At 45.8% G+C, this 19,031-nt stretch overlaps 1 protein-coding gene across 5 annotated transcripts in view; it reads left to right on the top strand.

Moving 5' to 3' along the window:
* Positions 1 to 6,654: 6,654 nt before the first annotated feature.
* The window catches only part of INO80E (INO80 complex subunit E), a 40,295-nt gene continuing 27,918 nt past the window's right edge, over positions 6,655 to 19,031 (top strand). For 2 of the 5 annotated variants that reach the window (XM_085881021.1, XM_085881020.1), the window contains exon 1: positions 6,721 to 6,809. In XM_085881021.1, coding sequence (XP_085737147.1) covers positions 6,736 to 6,809 — 74 coding nt within the window. In that variant the 5' untranslated portion in view covers positions 6,721 to 6,735. Of the gene's footprint in view, positions 6,810 to 13,255; positions 13,339 to 15,454; positions 15,526 to 19,031 lie in introns of all 5 variants that reach the window. The other 3 variants (XM_085881023.1, XM_085881018.1, XM_085881019.1) reach the window with 3 other exon arrangements.

Here is a 19,031-nt window from a genome sequence, read left to right as displayed (position 1 = left end):
ATCAGTCTCCTATTTTGGGCTTTTGGGGCTTGAGTCAGAAAGTTTTATCCTTTTCCCCCATTCATTTGAATGGCTGCCTCAGAACCCCATTTATCCTCTACTGATGTAAGCAAACCGAGCTATGAGATCATCGCAATGCACACCCCTGTTGTCCCGCTAGACAAAAGAGAAGGGACTATCTACACGTATATTAATGGAATAACTGTCTAGGGACCACTATCTGTTGGATACATGCGGTTCCGAGAACCGCAACAATATATATATATATATACACACATATAATATAATATATATATATATAATAATCATATAAAATTGCATGAATATGTGTATGATGCATTAAAATAAATGTATGGAATGAACATGCAAGTTTGCCAAAAAACAGAAATCGAGAAATTTTAAATTACAACAAAAGGTATCCAGGCTTGGAGTCCCCACGACACAAAGCTCACTCAGCCATGGCACACGGAGCGCTGGCATCAGCAACGAGATCACCTGCACCATGTTCGCAAACAGCGAGCAGGACCTGCAAACGCCCAGGGTGCACAGAGCGAGCACTGCTGCGGTCCGTGCACCCAGGCCCCACAAACGGGTCACAGGAACGGACCTGCACGGAAATTTAAATCATCCATATCACAAATCATGCATTTTACTTCCAAACTGCAAAATTAAAAGGATACCAAGTTTTATTAATTAATCTGACATATTTTCGAAGATGCTACATGTTCAATTCAATAGCAGAAGAAAACGTACATGTTGTGAAGTTCTTGAACAATTTTGAACAGAATGTGCCACAGAGTTATCTTTAATCCCACAGTGTTGGATAAAGAAAATAGCTATTCGACATAATCATTTAACAGAAACAGGCAATGACAAATAATTTGAGAGATATACATTATGGAGTATCAATTGTCAACGTCACTGTCGTCATCGTCCTCATGATCCACGCTGCCGTCCGACTGTTCATCTTGGACCTTCATGTCCGCATACTCCTGGAGAACACAATCAGCTGTGCAGCTTAGGCCATTGACCATGCATGTGCATGATGGCAGCCTACACTCCCGTTTACACTTGCAGGATAAAAATTCCAGAACAACATCAGGAGCTGGGGCACCAGACATCCACTCAATGGCAAGTCTACCATCGTCATCCAATACCCAACCATTACAGTCAAGTGGACTGGGTACACGTAGAGTTACTGAAAGGCTGTGGTGCCAAATGGCTGATTGGTAACATGAAACTTCAAACAATCCTGACAAGGAGGGAGTTGTCCTTACTGGATATCACGAGTCTTGCTTCCCAGGATGTACTTATTTTTCTTGTCACAGAATATGCAGACGTCATCCAGGACACGTGAGGATATTGATGGTAATTCTCGAGCACGTGTAGATGTCCTTGGTTCAGGTGTTGACTGGTCGAGCTGTTGTTGCCTAAATCTGTCAAGTGTCTTCTTGTGTGTGAAGTTGGAGCGACATTTCCTGTGATACACTAGTTTGTCTTCAAATTTCTTCTCCGAAAGGTCCACGATAGCTTCAAAGTGTTGGGGCTTTGCTGCATCAAGCAAAGTTCTGCGTGACTCAGCGTCCTTTGGTTTAGAGAGTTTGGATGATGGAGATGTCTTTGTGCAGATGATACAGCGTTTAGTGTCAGGGTTTAGTGTAGTCTGTTTGGGTGCAGCCATCATCTTTTTGCTGCGCACTCAGTTGTTAATCTGAAAATACAGGTAATACAATAATTACCTTCACAAATAGCCATTTGCTGAAACTAAACTATGAATCTTAATGAACGTTCGTCACCCTGTTTCAAAATGAAACTTAAATATTCTTATCTATCTGAACTTGAACTGGGAAAAATAATAATACCCATGATGCTGATCCACGGACACACGATTGATGACAATACCTGAAATCGCTGAAGTACAGTTGTTGATGTTGTAGGGTCCAAAAAACAAACTGCAGCGGCAGGATTCATACACGGGGCCCAGCGAACAGTTGTCCAACGCGCTACCCAATAAAGTCAAATCTATTAACATACAAATAAATATATTTTTGAACTTACAATAACCTTCCATATCAAATAAGAAATTGTTCAATGTAATGATTTGCACGTACGAACAGAGACAGAATATCGATGACAAACGTTAATAGCTTATGGCCTAAGAGTCGATGCACAAAAGCACTCTTTACACCAATAGGGGTTTTAACATGAAAAACGCTATAACTTGTCCAATAATTATCACAGAAAGCTACCAGACGTCCTGAAATAATATTAAGATATTGTTGCGGGGCCGGGATGTCGGCCGCGGCACCGGGACGTCGGCCACGGCACGACCACCCGATGGAGCCGCAAGTCGGCTTGACCGATCGCCTGGAATTCAGATCGTCGTCCCAGAGTCGACGGGTCCTCTATCAGACCGAAATTCGCCAATGGATAGACCACATGGGGTAGGGTCGATTGCCAATTTCAATTTACCTAAATACCCACGTGGTCCAACTACCGGGGAATTTCACCCTCGACGGAACTCGTACTAAAACGAGCCGCCTAATGCACTCGTTCCGTGTGCGATGCCGAGCGGTTGAAACGCCAAGAACCGTCGGTTCAAATGTCCCCTTAGGGGTGTAACAGCTTTAATTACTTCTCAATCATGCGTCATGTCGAACCAATGTAAGAAACATAAAACGAGCTGATACATTTAACAATCGGGGTGCATTTATACAGTAATGAGGGGACGAGGGAACACAGAAGAGCAGAATTAAACTGAATAAAGCAAGGCAATGATATACAGTGAGAAAGCACTTATACAGTTCACTACTTACGGACGGGCCCACGGACACACACGCACACACACCCAAAGATGTCCGGACCAATTGGTCTTTATTGAGACCAAGCTCGGACTTGCCCGCCTCATGCGGTCTTCAAGTCGAGTCGACCCAGGCCCCAGCGAGAGGCGAGCCAAATCCAGGCACCGGCGAGCGACCCCTTTCCGTCTTGCTGGGGGAGACGGTGTCTCTCGAGCGCTCGATCGTGCGGTGGAGGAGGAGGAAGAAGATGACGGTGACAACCAAGCCCAGGCAGACAGACTCCAGAGACTCTTGAGACTCCTCAGATTCCCCAGACTCCCCAGACTCCTCAGACTCCCCCTTGCGAAGATCCTCTACTCCTTTTATCCTCCCTGGCGCGCTCGCTTTTTGCAGACATTCGTTGCTCCACACCCTGGCGTGGCTCAACCCTTCCCCCACTTGGCGCTTTGCCAAGCGAAACGGTGGGTGGGGGCTTCACCTTTCCCCTACTAAGCTCGCGGGGGACGCCGGGAGCTGAGGGCTTTTGCTGTTCTGCAGCGTGTCCGCAACCAACGGGCATTTTGCGGCTGACGTTGAAGATGAGGTTTTCCTAAAAGAAATCGCAGCGCATTCACATTGATTTACCCATTAAACAAGGGAAGCGGAGATATCTATAAAACACGTACTTACCGAAATATCTGAGCTAAAGGACCTGAATGATGAGTGTGCTCATGGCTTCCAGATTCACAACAATATCACTCTATATAGAAGAAATAACATTGGCTATATCCATGTACGAGAATGTTATGATTTATGAACAAGTATACTTTTAATGACCGTTTTTGCTCTCAAATTTGCCTTGCGCGATTATTTCGCGAACCCATGTTATAGCCTATAAAATGCTTATCATTTAACCTATAGTCACATATTATATACCAATGTATGGGAAATTAAGTCCGCTTTCCAATGGTATGTGGGAATACACTATATGATGTGGAAGAATAAGGATATGTGACACAAACTGACCACACACCCTTAAATATTGTCCGCAAAAGCACTGTCCGAGCGATTAATGGTCTAAATCAGAAAATTGGAGATAATTAACTTGAGCTACTCCACTGAAAGGTCCATCATGCTGTTTTGTTATGTACATTTGTGTCTTCAATCAGTCATATTTTTGTGGGCCGGGGTTCGGTGGCGATATACGACCACTAGGTGGAGCAGTGGAGTCGTCTCCCACCGAACACCCGGAATTTAGGTCGTAACCCTTGGATAACTCCAAAGGTCACTGGTCCATTATCGGACCGTGGTCGCCAATATTTTAACAGCGTGGGGTAGGGTTAATTGCCTAATTTCAATATAGCTAAATACCCACGTCGTCCAACTACCGGGGAAAACCACACACTCGGCCAACTTTGTCCGAATCGAGTCACGATCACCGACTCGGATCTGGCGTAACCGAGTGGGAGTTACCAAAGCCGCGCCAGACCAAATGAACAACCTACGGCATGAACGGTCTTGCAAATTCACAATACGCACCTTGCTAGGCCAATGAATGAAAGCACAGAAAACGAGCTGGTACATTTAACAGGGGTTTATTTTACAAAGAATAATCGGGGAGGGGGAACACAGAGCAGAGTTATCACGAATAAAGAAAATGTAATTTACAAGGAAAGGAAAACACTTATACGATTCTACTTACAGAAGGGGCCCACACACACACACACACACACACACACACACACACACACACACACACACACACACACACACACACACACACACACACACACACACACACACACACACACACACACACACACACACACACACACACACACACACACACACACACACACGAAAATGGACCTCAATGGGTCTTCAGTCGGTGGAGCCGGGCCAGGGTACGTGTCCCACCTCGTGCGGTCACACCGTCCCGAACCACCACGGTGGGACTTGAACCCACGACCCAGACCAAGCTGCACTCGCCACCAAGACTGCAGACCGCAATCGCCACGATCCTGCAGAACACACCCTTGTCTGCCCAACACTGGTCCAGACAACTACTCTACCCTTCTGAGGTGGGAGGGGGTCTCTTCTCCTCCCACTCGCCTCCTGATTGGACGAGGGGTTGGCGGATGACTTGTGGTCACCTCCCGATTGGCTGGGGCGTGCGTGTTATGCTCGCCCTTCGCTCATTGGCCGGAGGAAACGGTCCATGCCCTTCCTTGGGACGGAGCCTCGATCTGAGGCGATGGAGGCTCTGCCCACGCCTTTAGCCGAAAACACGTGGGCAATGGCGACCAGTCGAGTGCGGGACGGTGGTGTTGTTGTAGTGGATGTAGTAGTAGTTGTTGATGACGATGTAATAAATCTGACTATACAATAAGTCGTAGCGCACACATGTAATTCCCATTAGACAAAGGGGGGGGGGGATTCTAACTGTAAACACATCCTAATCGAAATAACTAAGCTTAGGGGCTCTGGCTCTTTGTGTGCACAAGGTTTCCAAATCCGTAACAATATCACTTTTTTCTGGTCCCTCAAGATGGTACCAATTTCCATCTGAGCTCATGGACTAAGTGAGAAATTATTGGTCTTGACATCAATGACAACAGTATTCTTCTACTACCCCTGAATTATGTCTCCGTTCGATTTGCAGCCGAGCAGTTCATAATGAAGATAACCTGCAAGGCTCCCAACTCGACAAATAGTTCATGTTGGAATGCAGGCAGTTTTTCTTCATTAATTGTGCACTATATTGTACGTGTGAAGGCAACAACAGTCAAGGACTCTGACATTGAGACCCTTTGTTTGAACAGTTTCCTGATGTGTACACACACACACACACACACACACACACACACACACACACACACACACACACACACACACACACACACACACACACACACACACACACACACACACACACACACACACACACACACACACACACACACACACACACAGTTTCCTGATGTACTAGCTGGCAGACATATTGATAAATTTCATCGGATACCAACTGTTGTTGATGGAGGACAAACTGGTTGATGGAGTGGATGTTCAGTGGACCCCACATTGCACAGATAATTATGAATCCAGCAACAGACCAATCACAATTCATCAATCTGCCAAAGTTAACCAAGCTGCCGATTCGTCTAATCCCTCACAGCAACACCTTCAGTGAAAGTATGTTCAGTAGTTTGAGGAAGCCGGGTGCACATAACCACATAACACAACCCTTGGGCAAAATTTACAAAGAATGGCACGGCTGTTGGATTGGAGGGATGGGGGCCATGCTGCTCTGTGACTGAGCGATTCCATCAACTATGGGACGAGGAACACATTCAATCACATCAGAACATAGGACGATGGAGACGAAGTCCTGAGGTGGTGTTGTGTCACAAAGTCAGCCCGCACGTGTCTTTCGGCTCAACCTGTTTTTCATGGTCTCTCGTGATGCCCTTACTCCACAGCACTCTGACGTCACCCTCGGTTCTGCCTCGTCATTTCCGGTTGTGGGAATGCCACAGGTAAATGTGAGTACCCTCAGTTTCTTCACTCAGTGGTTGGTACGTTCGATTCCCTCTGCTATTGAGTTGCACCAATCAGCAGTTTGTGTATTAACATGAGTTGGAGAGCTTCATCTTGCAGTGGACTAAACGGTCTGCGAGGATCGGAGGGGGAAGGCCAATGTTTTTTAATTCGTCAATATAGAAAAAAACAACAACATTTATATCGAGTTGTTTTTCGACTTTAGTTCAACATTTGAGGCGGTGTATTGTATAGGAAAGGTTTGCAAAAAAAATGATGATCCACAATTTTTACATTTCACAGTGGCAAATCAATCAATCAGTGAGAGGTCCGTTTAATTGATGTGAAACAAAAAAACAAAACAAGGTCGCCCGAATTGGATGCAAACCGACACCGTGTGCGGCGTTCTTATTGGTTGATGAGGCCTCGTGGCTTGATTGGCCGCGCTGATTGGCTGTTGACGTTCGAGCTCTCCGAGCTTTCTTCCTGGAGGTAAAAACAAAAATAAAACAACAATGTGGTGAACAAAACAATGTGAACTTAAAAATGAGCAATGTCGAGATTTGTAAATATTTAATGTTTTCATTTAACATCATGTATCATTTACCACGATAACGCGAAAAACGTCCAACATTGTGTCGTTGATTAAAGTTCGGGATGGAAATGTATTCGGCGCTGAATTGAAGCTTTTCCTTTTGATAAGGTCACTGCCTGTCTGGTTTGGATTCACGAGGGGAATGTGTGTGTGTTTTTGTGTGTTTGTGTGTGTACACACGTGTGTGTTTGTGTGTGTACACACGTGTGTGTTTGTGTGTGTACACACGTGTGTTTTTGTGTGTGTACACACGTGTGTGTTTGTGTGTGTACACACGTGTGTGTTTGTGTGTGTACACACGTGTGTGTTTGTGTGTGTACACACGTGTGTGTTTGTGTGTGTACACACGTGTGTGTTTGTGTGTGTACACACGTGTGTGTTTGTGTGTGTACACACGTGTGTGTTTGTGTGTGTACACACGTGTGTTTTTGTGTGTTTGTGTGTGTACACACGTGTGTTTTTGTGTGTTTGTGTGTGTACACACGTGTGTGTTTGTGTGTGTGTTTGTGTACACACGTGTGTGTTTGTGTACACACGTGTGTGTTTGTGTGTGTTTGTGTACACACGTGTGTGTTTGTATGTGTGTTTGTGTGTGTGTGTGTGTGTGTGTGTGTGTGTGTGTGTGTGTTTGTGTGTGTTTGTGTGTTTGTGTGTGTGTTTGTGTACACACGTGTGTGTTTGTGTGTGTGTTTGTGTACACACGTGCGTGTTTGTGTGTGTGTTTGTGTACACACGTGTGTGTTTGTGTGTGTGTTTGTGTACACACGTGTGTGTTTGTGTACACACGTGTGTGTTTGTGTGTGTTTGTGTACACACGTGTGTGTTTGTGTGTGTACACACGTGTGTGTTTGTGTGTGTGTGTGTGTGTGTGTGTGTGTGTGTGTGTGTGTGTGTGTGTGTGTTGTGTACACACGTGTGTGTTTGTGTGTGTGTTTGTGTACACACGTGTGTGTGTTTGTGTACACGTGTGTGTTTGTATGTGTGTTTGTGTACACACGTGTGTGTTTGTGTGTGTACACACGTGTGTGTTTGTGTGTGTGTGTGTGTGTGTGTGTGTGTGTGTGTGTGTGTGTGTGTTTGTGTACACACGTATGTGTTTGTGCGTGTACATACGTGTGTGTGTGTTGTATCTCCATATGCTGGTTTCAGAAGACGTGTGTGTGGTGTGGTGTGTGCGTGTACACACTTGTGTGTACGTGTACGTGTGTACACACAGTGTTTGCAATCATGGAGTCAGCCATCTGAAAAGTCACCAAGTTAACTGTGACGTTTACTCGAGCTTCAATCATATCCAATGCTGTCCGAAGATGTTCAATTTTATTACTTTAAAAAAATACAATGATCAGAACGACTGCACTTTCCACTACCTCTTTTTATTTAGTACAAACTAGGCTGCCGCTTCTGGTCCCGCCCGGACCCAACTCCCGCCTCCGGCCACTCGTCCAGACCCGCCTCCCGCCTCCCGCCTCTCGTCCAGACCCGCCTCCCGCCTCTCATCCGGACCCGCCTCCCGCTTCTCGCCCAGACCGGGCTCCTGCCTCCCGCCTCTCGTCCAGACCCGCCTCCCGCCTCTCGTCCGGACCCGCCTCCCGCCTCTCGTCCGGACCGGGCTCCCGCCTCTCGTCCGGACCGGGCTCCCGCCTCTCATCCGGACCCGCCTCCCGCTTCTCGCCCACACCGGGCTCCTGCCTCCCGCCTCTCGTCCAGACCCGCCTCCCGCCTCTCGTCCGGACCCGCCTCCCGCTTCTCGTCCGGACCCGCCTCCCGCCTCTCGTCCGGACCGGGCTCCCGCCTCTCATCCGGACCCGCCTCCTGCTTCTCGTCCAGACCGGGCTTCTGCCTCCCGCCTCTCGTCCGGACCCGGCTCCCGCCTCTTGTCCGGACCCGAATATGAGTTGTTTTTTTAATTAGCTCCACCACACAAGGTGGAAGGAGGTTATGTTTTCACCCCTGTCTGTCTGTCTGTCTCTCTGTGTGCAGGATATCTCAAAAAGTTGTGGAATGATTCGGATGAAACTTGGTGAACGGGTTTGGTGTGTCACAAGGACGAACTGATTAGATTTTGGTGAAGATCCGAATCCGAATCCGGATATGATAATTATTTAATTATTATTTTTGAAGTGATTCTTCACCATTGAGAGATTAGGGCCAAAAATGATATATATATATATATATATATATATATATATATATATATATATATATATATATATATATATATATATATATATATATATATATATATATATATATATATATATATATATATATATATATATATATATAGCATGATATTTCAAAAATGTATTTGTCCTGATATGCTCTCGTGGATCAGGTATTACCTGGCGGAGATATGCGCTCTCCCGAGTGCCCTTCTAGTTTTTTTAAATGGTATGTGCTGCTTCCTTGATTTATGCTGAACATTTAAAAGGATAGACCAATGGCAAACAACACTGTGAAGGCAATGCCAAACCACCTAGTATAAAAACTTTCCAAGAAGCTGTGAAGACTTTTGTAAAATAAAAAATATATATTGTTACGAATTTGGGAATTCGATTGCACACAACATTCAGGTTCCTTTTGTCAGTTATGTCGATAAGTTGATGTTCCCCAGATAGTTCACCTTCCATTGTTTAATGGACAGAAATCGATTAAGTGCGCTGCGCGATTCAATTAAATAGTTAGGGAGCGATCATAACACAATGGAGACGCCCCTCCCCCTCTTCTGCGAAGAGGAAGAAGAGCCCTCCCATCCTGAATCGCGGGACGTAAACAACTCCCTCCCACCCGTGGTTGAGCGGGGGGGATGGAGCACGAGGGCATGAGTCATGCCGGGAGCGGGGGAGGGGGCGGATAGGGATAAAAAAGGGATAATCTGCTTTGTTCGGGTTGGCTTTCAGTCGTTGGCCTTTGGGTTCCGCTTGGCGAGGGTTGAGACTTTTGGTTCAGTGAGCTTCAGTTCTGCTTGGCGAGGTGGAGGCCTTTTGGAGAGCTTTTTGCTTCGGCTTGGCTTTTCAGCAGACCTTCAGGGTCTGCTTGGCTCGGTTAGCTTTTTGGGCTCTTCTTGGTTCGTCGAAGAGAGAGGCTTTACTTTGTTCATCGGAAGAGAGTTGAGCTGGTTGCTCGGCTGGCTCTTCTTGGTTCGTGGAGCTCTTTGTTCTCCGCTTGGTTCCCGGCTTGGTGCGACTCATCGGCCTCATCTGGAGGTGGTTCTTCGAGATAGCGACGCATTGACGGGAAGGATCGGTGCCTCGTCTCACCAGCACGTGTTCGGAAGCGCGAGAGGATTCGCTGGAGCTCGGGAAGGATCGCGGCTCACGGCGATTGGATCCAGCTCGCTCTCGCTGGAGCCTGGGTCCGAACAGCTTGAAGACCACACGAGGTGGAGAGGTTCGAGATAGGTTCTGGGTTTCAGCTCATCTGTCCCTCCGAGCTGGAGTCCGTTATTAAAGGCATCAGCCACCATTTCTTGTGTGTGTGTGTGCGTGTGTCCGTGTGTCCGTGTGTCCGTGGGCCCGTCTAATAAGTAGGAAACTGTTAAGTGCTTTGTGTGCTGTAAATGATTGCATTGCATTTCGTATAGTCGGTATAGTTCTGCTCTTACGTGCTTCCCTAGTTCCCCATTATCTATCTATAATTCCAGCAGTGTGTGTGTGGCTGTGACCGCTGTTTCTGGACAACCACTGGTCCGATCTAATTGAAACTTGCCAGGTATATTGCTGGGGACCTGAGGATGTGCCTTTTCAAGGTTTGATATTAATCTGACAAGTGCTTCCCGAGTTATGGACATTTATTTACCAACCAATGACAAGACACGTTGCTGCGTGGGCGTGGGCGATGGGGGAGGGAACCTCAGCCGCGTTCCCCATTACGGGTTACAACGTACGGACTTCAGGGTAATGATGACTTCGTGTATTCTAATAATTTCTCGATTTCTTATGCGCATTTATAGATAAACACAATGCCTCAAGTTATGATCGTTTTCATATTAGACTGTGCATAAATTTCCGTAACATCAGAGTGAGCTGGTATGCTCCGAAGCAGGAAGTATTTTTTTTTTTGCACGAAAGTTTTATTTTCTCTCTTCTCTTCTCTTTGTGTTTTTCCTTGCGACGACATTGCAAAAAGGCAAAATACGTTGGCGCTAATTGAATAATTGGCCATTAAAACTAAATTGCGAATAATCCTAACTGCGATATGCGAACTTCTGGACAGTGAGGACTTAACTTCCGGACTTCCGGATAGTGACGAGTACTGTATTCTTTCTCGATTTTTTTTTCTTGATTTATCGACTTACTGTATTCTTTCTTTCTCGATTTCTTTCTCGATTTTCTTAAACACAATGCCCCAATCCAGTCGTCGTTTACGACAGCGAAGGAACGAAGCTGCGCATCATGCACGTGCAATGGAATCTAAGGAAGCATGAGCTGCTCGCTTGACACGCGCGTGATAAGGCGTCGTGCAGCTGAAAGGGATGAAGAACGAACTGCTCGTTTGGCAGACAACACTGAACGCGAGGAAAGGTGTCATGCAGCTGAAATGGATGAAGAACGAACTGCTCGTTTGGCAGACAACACTGAACGCGAGGCAAGGTGTCATGCAGCTGAAACGGATGAAGAACGAAGTGCTCGCTTAGCAGACAACATTGAACGTGAGGCAAGGCATCGTGCAGAAGAAACGGATGAAGAACGAACTGCTCGCTTGGCAGACAACATTGAACGCGAGGCAAGGCGCCGTGCAGAAGAAACGGATGAAGAACGAACTGCTCGCTTGGCAGACAACATTGAACGCGAGGCAAGGCGCCGTGCAGAAGAAACGGATGAAGAACGAACTTCTCGCTTGGCAGACAACACTGGACGCGAAGCAAGGCGCCATGTAGAAGAAACGGGTACGGGCACGCAGGTACGGGCACGTGAGAGCGAAGGAACGGCCTGTGTGGTTGTTGTTTCTGGCACGCGGTTTGAATTTTTTTTTTGTTTTGTTTTGTTTGCACGTCCGGCCACGCACGTAAGGGCACGCACCTACGGGCATGCACTAGTTATTAATAAATACCCCAATTGTTAAATGTTTTCAGCTCGTCGCGTCGATTCTTTCATTGACTGAGCATTTCGTGTGTTGGGAGTTAGAAAGCCGTTGGTTTGCCGTAAAAGGGGGACATTCGGACCGACGGTTCTTGGCGATTAAGCTGCTCTGAATCGCGCATGGGACAGGCTCGCTTAAGCGGTTTGTTCCGTACGAGTTCCGTCGATGGTGGAATACCCCGGTAGTTGGATCACGTGGGTATTTAGGTAAATTGAAGATTGGCAATCGACCCTCCCCAACGTGGTCTGCCCATTGGCTTATTTCGGTTCTTGCACAAGGACCCGTCGGCCTCGGAGTTATCCAGGCGGCGATCTATATTCCGGGCGATTGGTCGGGCCGACTTGACTTGCGGCTCCGTCAGAGCGGTAGGTTCGCGGCTGACCCCCGGCACCGTAACAATATAAAATAGATAATTTGTTGGAAAAAAAAAAAACAATAATAAAAAGAATTCACATTTCACCCTCTTTTCAAAAAATTAATTGGCAAATCCAACAGGTATATTTCCTCGTAATCTCTGTATTCGGCCGCGTCGTGCCTTCGTGATCAATGATTACCCCACACATGCAAAGTTAAAAGTGGGGTTTAGCAATATATAATTGGTTCACTTTGTATGTCCACAAACATGAGTTGCGGATCGAGGAAAAATGTAATTTCAGTTGAATGTTATATTTTTGAACATGAATCAGAAATTGAACCTGTCGTGTCTCGTACGTCTTTATCTCTGAATTTGTCCCGATTGTGCAAGCGCAGAGAGGAGTGAGAATTTTTATTCTGTCTGCCTGTCTGACATTCAAACAAAATTAGAATCATTCCAATCAAGAAACCTTCTGTTTTTAAGGGTGTCATAAAATATACAAACAACAGGCATGAATAATTCATGCAACATGTTAAATATCGTGGTGTATAAGATGGTGCATCAACAGTGGTAAACTTCCAGAATATTTTTTTCTACAACCTTTAAAATCTTTATTTTATTTTATTTCAATGATATACTTGAACACAAGAGTGCAAATTTCCTTATTGGCACTTCCAAAACCTTTGGTTTAGCAGTACTTTGCAGAACTTTCACAAAATATTACTGCATTTCACATCAGCTCACCCAATCAAATTTTCTGCTCGCAGACCCTGACCATGTCCTGTTTTTTTTTCTCAAGACTACAAGCGATAATGTGTTCAATTAACTTTCGAATGCATTAACATAGGAGTCCGAATAAATGCAATAATAGTATTTATTTACGGAGATTTATTTTCCCCTCTGCAGAGGAAGGCATGAATGGACAACAAGAAGTGGATTACCGAAAGAAATATAAAAACCTCAAGCGAAAGCTTCGCCTTGTCATCTATGTAAGACCATAACTTTGACTTTTATTGCAACCGTCATCTTTTCATAATGTTTTGAAAGACTTTCCGAATGTGGTGTGTGTGTGTATTATCAGAAAGGTCACTTTGGCTAGATTATCAGAAAGGTCACTTTGTTCCAGAGCAAGACAATCGACATTTAGGCCGAGGTCACATTTGCCATGGCGGCCGTGGGGTCTCCAAAATCTACGGCCACTAGCAATTATACGGCGGCCGCAGTATTTCCACGGTCACACAATGTGGCAGTCACATATGTTTTTATTTTTTGGGGAGCCGCACGGCGTATTTATAAATTGTGGAGACCGAAAACGTGGGGTTGCCGTACGGTCTTTGATTTGATGTCGCACGGTGACCTTAGGGTGTTCCTGCGGCGGCCATAGAATTTTCAAGGCAGACGCAAGGTGCCCGCAAGGTGACCGCAGGGGGGCCCTAAGGCGAACGTGCGGCCAGACGGACGGTAACGAATGGGTTAATTTTACTTATTTTTTTTACCAGTTTTTTTTTTTTGGCTTGTTGAATTGCTATGGCGAACGTAGAAATGAAAAAAGTTATAACTCCGTGTTATAATTCCACGGCGACCTTACGGCCTGTAAAACATAGCCATACGGCGTAGGGCCACCCTGAGGCCACCTCAGAAACTCTGCGGCCGCCGCACGTTTCTGTCAATTCAGAGGGCGTACGGCCGCCGTATCCTCGCCATAGAGCAAATGTGACTTAGGCCTTAGGGCAAAAGACTCTTGGCAAAGGGAAGGAACACTGACAGCCAATTGGACTTATAGCATAAAAATTAAATTTATAAAACACCAGCACAATTGCAATGTACATTAGTATAATTATTTCTTCCACAGAGGTTTTAATGCACGCATCATCAGTCAGGGTAACCTTTCTCTTGATTACCCATACAGGATGCAATATTCAGTACTGTTGGACCCCGCTATTTGTGGACTCACCATTCATGGACCCCATGTGTTCGTGGGTCATACAGTGTGACCTGCTTTGACATTCATGTATTCACAGTTTAAAAAAGAAAAATAAAGAAAAACCATTTATTTACACTTCAGGCCTGGCTGGTCTCCTATATCCACCTGGGAAATTGGAAATCGGGCAACATCACAGAATTACGTAAAAAATGGTGCAAAAACGGATCCTCTTAACTACAGCCCAATTAGCTTACTGTACTTGCAATCATCAGCAAGGTCATGGAATCCATCACCACAGTTGACATAAAATCATTCCTTATTTCAAACGGCCTCATCTCAGATCATCAATTTGGATTCAGACCTGGTCACTCTACCTTGGACATGCTGCTTCGATTCTCCCAATGATGGTGGAAAACTGTCTGCCTATGGAATCCAAGGCCAACTCCACTCTTGGATGACCGACTTCCTCCACTCTCATAGTCAATGCGTGGCTCTCAATAGAACCCTTTCATCTCCTCTCCCTGTCAAGGCTGGGTTACCCCAAGGCAGTGTTCTAGTCCCTATATTATTCCTAATCTTCATCAATGATCTCACTAACTCTCTGGAAAATCCTCTATATATCTCTGCTGAAGACTCCACTCTCTGCTGTAACATCTCTCAACCTTCTGACAGACAGGCAGCAGCCTCTTCCCTCTCCTCAGACCTTGACAAAATCACAAACTGGTCAAACACAATTTTGCTTTTGTATTCATATTGTCCACCCTTTGTGTTCTCTCTTACCCCTCATCGTTCCCTGCATCCATTGTTTGTCCATCTCCAACTACTTTCTCCCTCCACCCTGTTGTTGCTTCCCCTTTCTCCTGCTGTTCCCTTTGTTTTGTTGTGTCCTGATTTGCTCTGTCTAGTCGCTCTTCCATGAGCCTAGACCATGTAAAAAAAGAAAATATACATATATATATATATATATATTTTTTAATTTATTTATTTAAATAATGCTCCGACATTCACCGCATTTTTCAGGAATGTATGCCCCGCGAATACTGGGGTCCAACAGTACATGATTTGTTATGACGATATATATTCCCAGCCTGTATGATGTTGTATTGTGTTGTACATAAGAAGAGTTTTGATATTTCGTTTGTTGCTGCAATTTGACTTCTGTTTTGGTGTAAATATTTCAGGAACAGGAATGCTTTCAAGATGAACTTCGAAAAGCACAAAGGAAGCTTTTGAAAGTATCACGAGACAAAAGGTGATGAGGTCACAAGTCATCTTTGTAAGAATGAGGCTTGTGCTTCAGAATATGTTGACGCTTTGTTGTCACGGCAGTCTCTTGGTGGGAGTAATGGTGATCTTCTCAAAACTATTTGGGGCATTGTTCACAAAGATCAGCATGAGGGGAGCGGTAAATTCACGTTTATGATTACTGTACCCGATTCTTTCCAGAATGGACTGTCCCTTTTATCATGTCGCGTCCTGATCTATTCAGTCTTCTAGCTCTTCCAGGAGCCTTGACTCTGTATTATAAAAAAGAGAAAAAGGAATAAACAAAAATAAACAACCAAGAACATGCTGCACAAAATATATATATATATATATATATATATATATATATATATATATATATATATATATATATATATATATATATATATATATATATATATATATATATAGTTACGGATTTCAGAATCCGGTCTGATGAATGAATGCATCCACACATCCAGGTCCTCAGACAGTTATTTCCTTAAATGCATGTTCAGATTACCCCCATCCCCATGTCTAATGGGATCTTAAATGTGATGCGTTGAGAAGGGTAAAGGATAGATCCCCTCTCTTATGGGAAGCTTTTTTTTTTCTTTACGACAGACACGTTTACACACATTTCTTTCACGAGCTCTGAAGCCCCCCCCCATTCTTCCTCAGCTACAATCTTTCGTGAGCTCTGACGCCCACCTTTTTTGAGAGCACACGGGTAACCGTGCACCAGTGGGGCGGGGTGAGCTTGGGGCGGCACCCCGCGGAGACGGCCCGGAGATATTAAAATGAGCTAGAGGTACGTTCTGAAGAGAAAAAGTGTGAAGAGAAAAAGCGTGAAGAGAGAAAAGCGTGAGGAGAGAAAAAGCGTGAGGAGAGAAAAAGTGTGAAGACAAAAAGCGTGAGGAGAAAAAGCAAAGGGCGAGAGAAGCGAGCAAGAAGCGGGTGTCTGACCAGCGCCGACGAAACAATTCGTCCTTCCCATTGCTTGGGCAAGTGAGTGTGTGGTGCGCGTGTGGGTGTCTGACCAGTGACGATGAAATAATTTGTCCTTCCCAGTGCTTGGGCAAGCGAGCGTGTGGTGCACGTGTGAGTGTCTGACCAGCGCCGATGAGACAACTCGTCCTTCCCAGTGCTTCGGCAAGCGAGCGTGTGGTGCGCGTGTGGGTGTGAGCAGCACCGCCAACAAGTGAGGCACGGTCGGTCACCAACAACACAAGGGTCCAAACCCGTGACGGACGATCTCAGTGCCCTCCAGACTTCGACTGGCGTAGCTGAGAGGGTGCACGGCAAAGCTGGGTGCTGGCGACGGACGTGACACGCACGCATGCATTTCAGGACGTTTTCGCTTCACGGATGAATTTCTGGTGAGTGAGACGATTCTTCTCCTCCCCCACTCCCCTGAATGATCTGCTGGGTACCCTTCTGTGTTTCGCTGTAAGTCAACCCCCGATAAGCATCTGCTCTTTGTCTCTTTCTTGGCATTTTGATTGATTTTGCTTTGAAATTCATTCTTTATTTACCTCGAAAATAAAGTTATTTTTATTTATTTATTTTATTATTAATACATTTGGAGATTTCCAACCTGTCAGTGTTTGTCCTTTCCTTCCATTCGTCTAGCGTTGTCCGGGCTGAGATAGACTGGGAATTAATTACCACAGATTTGACCAAAAAATCGTCGAAACGCTCGGCGGCCCTAACTAACATCTCATCGAGATAACATTGGTGCTTTGCCGAGGGCGCACTCCCCACTCAGGTAACCACATGACCTCAAGTTAAACGGAATAATTCGACAGTGGACACTGGAACTCGTGGTTCACTGGGTGGCATTCGTGGTTTTAAAACAACCCACCGCACCACAACGTTGATTGTGAGCTTAATCGGGGATTAATCCCCGAGTGACAAGCTGGTGTCTTGTTACCCGTGGCCGCAACAATATATATATATATATATATATATATATATATATATATATATATATATATATATATATATATATATATATATATATATATATATATATATATATATATATATATATATATTGTTGCGAATTCGCGCCCGCCGGTGTGCGATCGGCCGCTTGACTCGAATGGCGGCCGCCTCGCCCACCGGAACGGACAATTCAGTCGTGACCCTCTCGGAACCGCCGGGAGCTCGTCACGGGTAGGGGTTTAACCTCACCACAATCGTGCCAATCGGCCACCCGCGTAGGATAGGGTTGTTCGCCAAACTCGACCTACCTAGGTACTTACGTGGATGGTTAATCGGGTGATCGTACATCGCCACAGGTCGACTCCGGACACAAACCGCTTAAGCAGCTCGTTCCGTACTACAGGGATAACCGAGCGGAGTTATTGTCGACCTTGACGGTTCAGATTAGTTACCGGGAACTTACACCCACCACCAATCCCTTACGTGATGCAAGATAGAAATTCAAACAAAGGAAAGGACGCAGCGAAACGGGGAACAAGTTCAACAAGCCGCACTTTATTGCGCAACACACGGAAGCACGTATATTACAACAAAAGAAAAATGCACATAAAACGAAAGAAACAAAAGCAATGACACAATGCAGAGCTACAACCCGCTATAATTATTATTTACACGAGCACAGGAACACTTATACGATTCTACTTGGCAGACTGGCACCACACACACACATTTACACAAAAACCCCAAAAGAAAAGGAAGTCGCGACTTCCCTGGGCACGTCGAGTCCTTCTCCCACGCGTAGCTCGCGTCGTCCGCCCGACAGCTCGGACGGGGCTCTTGGGGGAACGGACGGGGCTCGTGCGGCGCTACTTCCCGCGATTGTGCACGGGGTCCCAGGGTCCGTGCGAGGATCGCCGAACAGGGCAGGAACCACGAGCTCGCGACCCAAACCAGAAGGCTCACTTCCAACTCCACACAACTCCAAACCAACCGAGCAACCAACCAAAAAAACCCGCGAACCAACTCTTTCATCCCTTTTGTAGGGGCCGGCTCTGCCCATTCGCCCCGCCCTGTTTTCAGCTCCAACCTCCTTCAAGAAGGCTCCCGAAAAGGGGCGTTCCCTCACCCCGACCGCCTCACGCCGTTCATTCACCAATCAGCAGCGAGCTGCCCTTCCCCCTTCCTTCACACTAAGCGCGGGAAAAGCCCACAAGCATCGTTGGTGGTTTTTGTTCTTCCGCGGAGATCGTGACCGCACGGTGCTTATTGAATGGCGAGTGGCGAAGATGTGGTAGCGTAGGTGGTGGAGGTGGCGTGGTTGGCGCTGTGGTGGGGATGGCGTGGTTGTTGAGATGCTGTTTGTTTGAAATAAAATTTAGAACAGAAAAATGGCTAACTCAAAGCGTCGCAGCCCGGTTGGATCACATAAATTCCCTCTATACAACAGGTTTGGGCTAACTACACATGGACTTATCGATATATCTCACCTGAGGACTCTATGGTGTAATGCGAATTTCCACAACTGTAACAATATATATATATATATATATATATATATATATATAT

The sequence above is a fragment of the Eptatretus burgeri genome, chromosome 5 (assembly GCF_056783735.1).
Source record: "Eptatretus burgeri isolate ZD-2024b chromosome 5, Ebu_testis_v1, whole genome shotgun sequence".
Classification (NCBI taxonomy): domain Eukaryota; kingdom Metazoa; phylum Chordata; class Myxini; order Myxiniformes; family Myxinidae; genus Eptatretus; species Eptatretus burgeri.
This window is presented reverse-complemented; position numbering and strand designations above follow the sequence as displayed.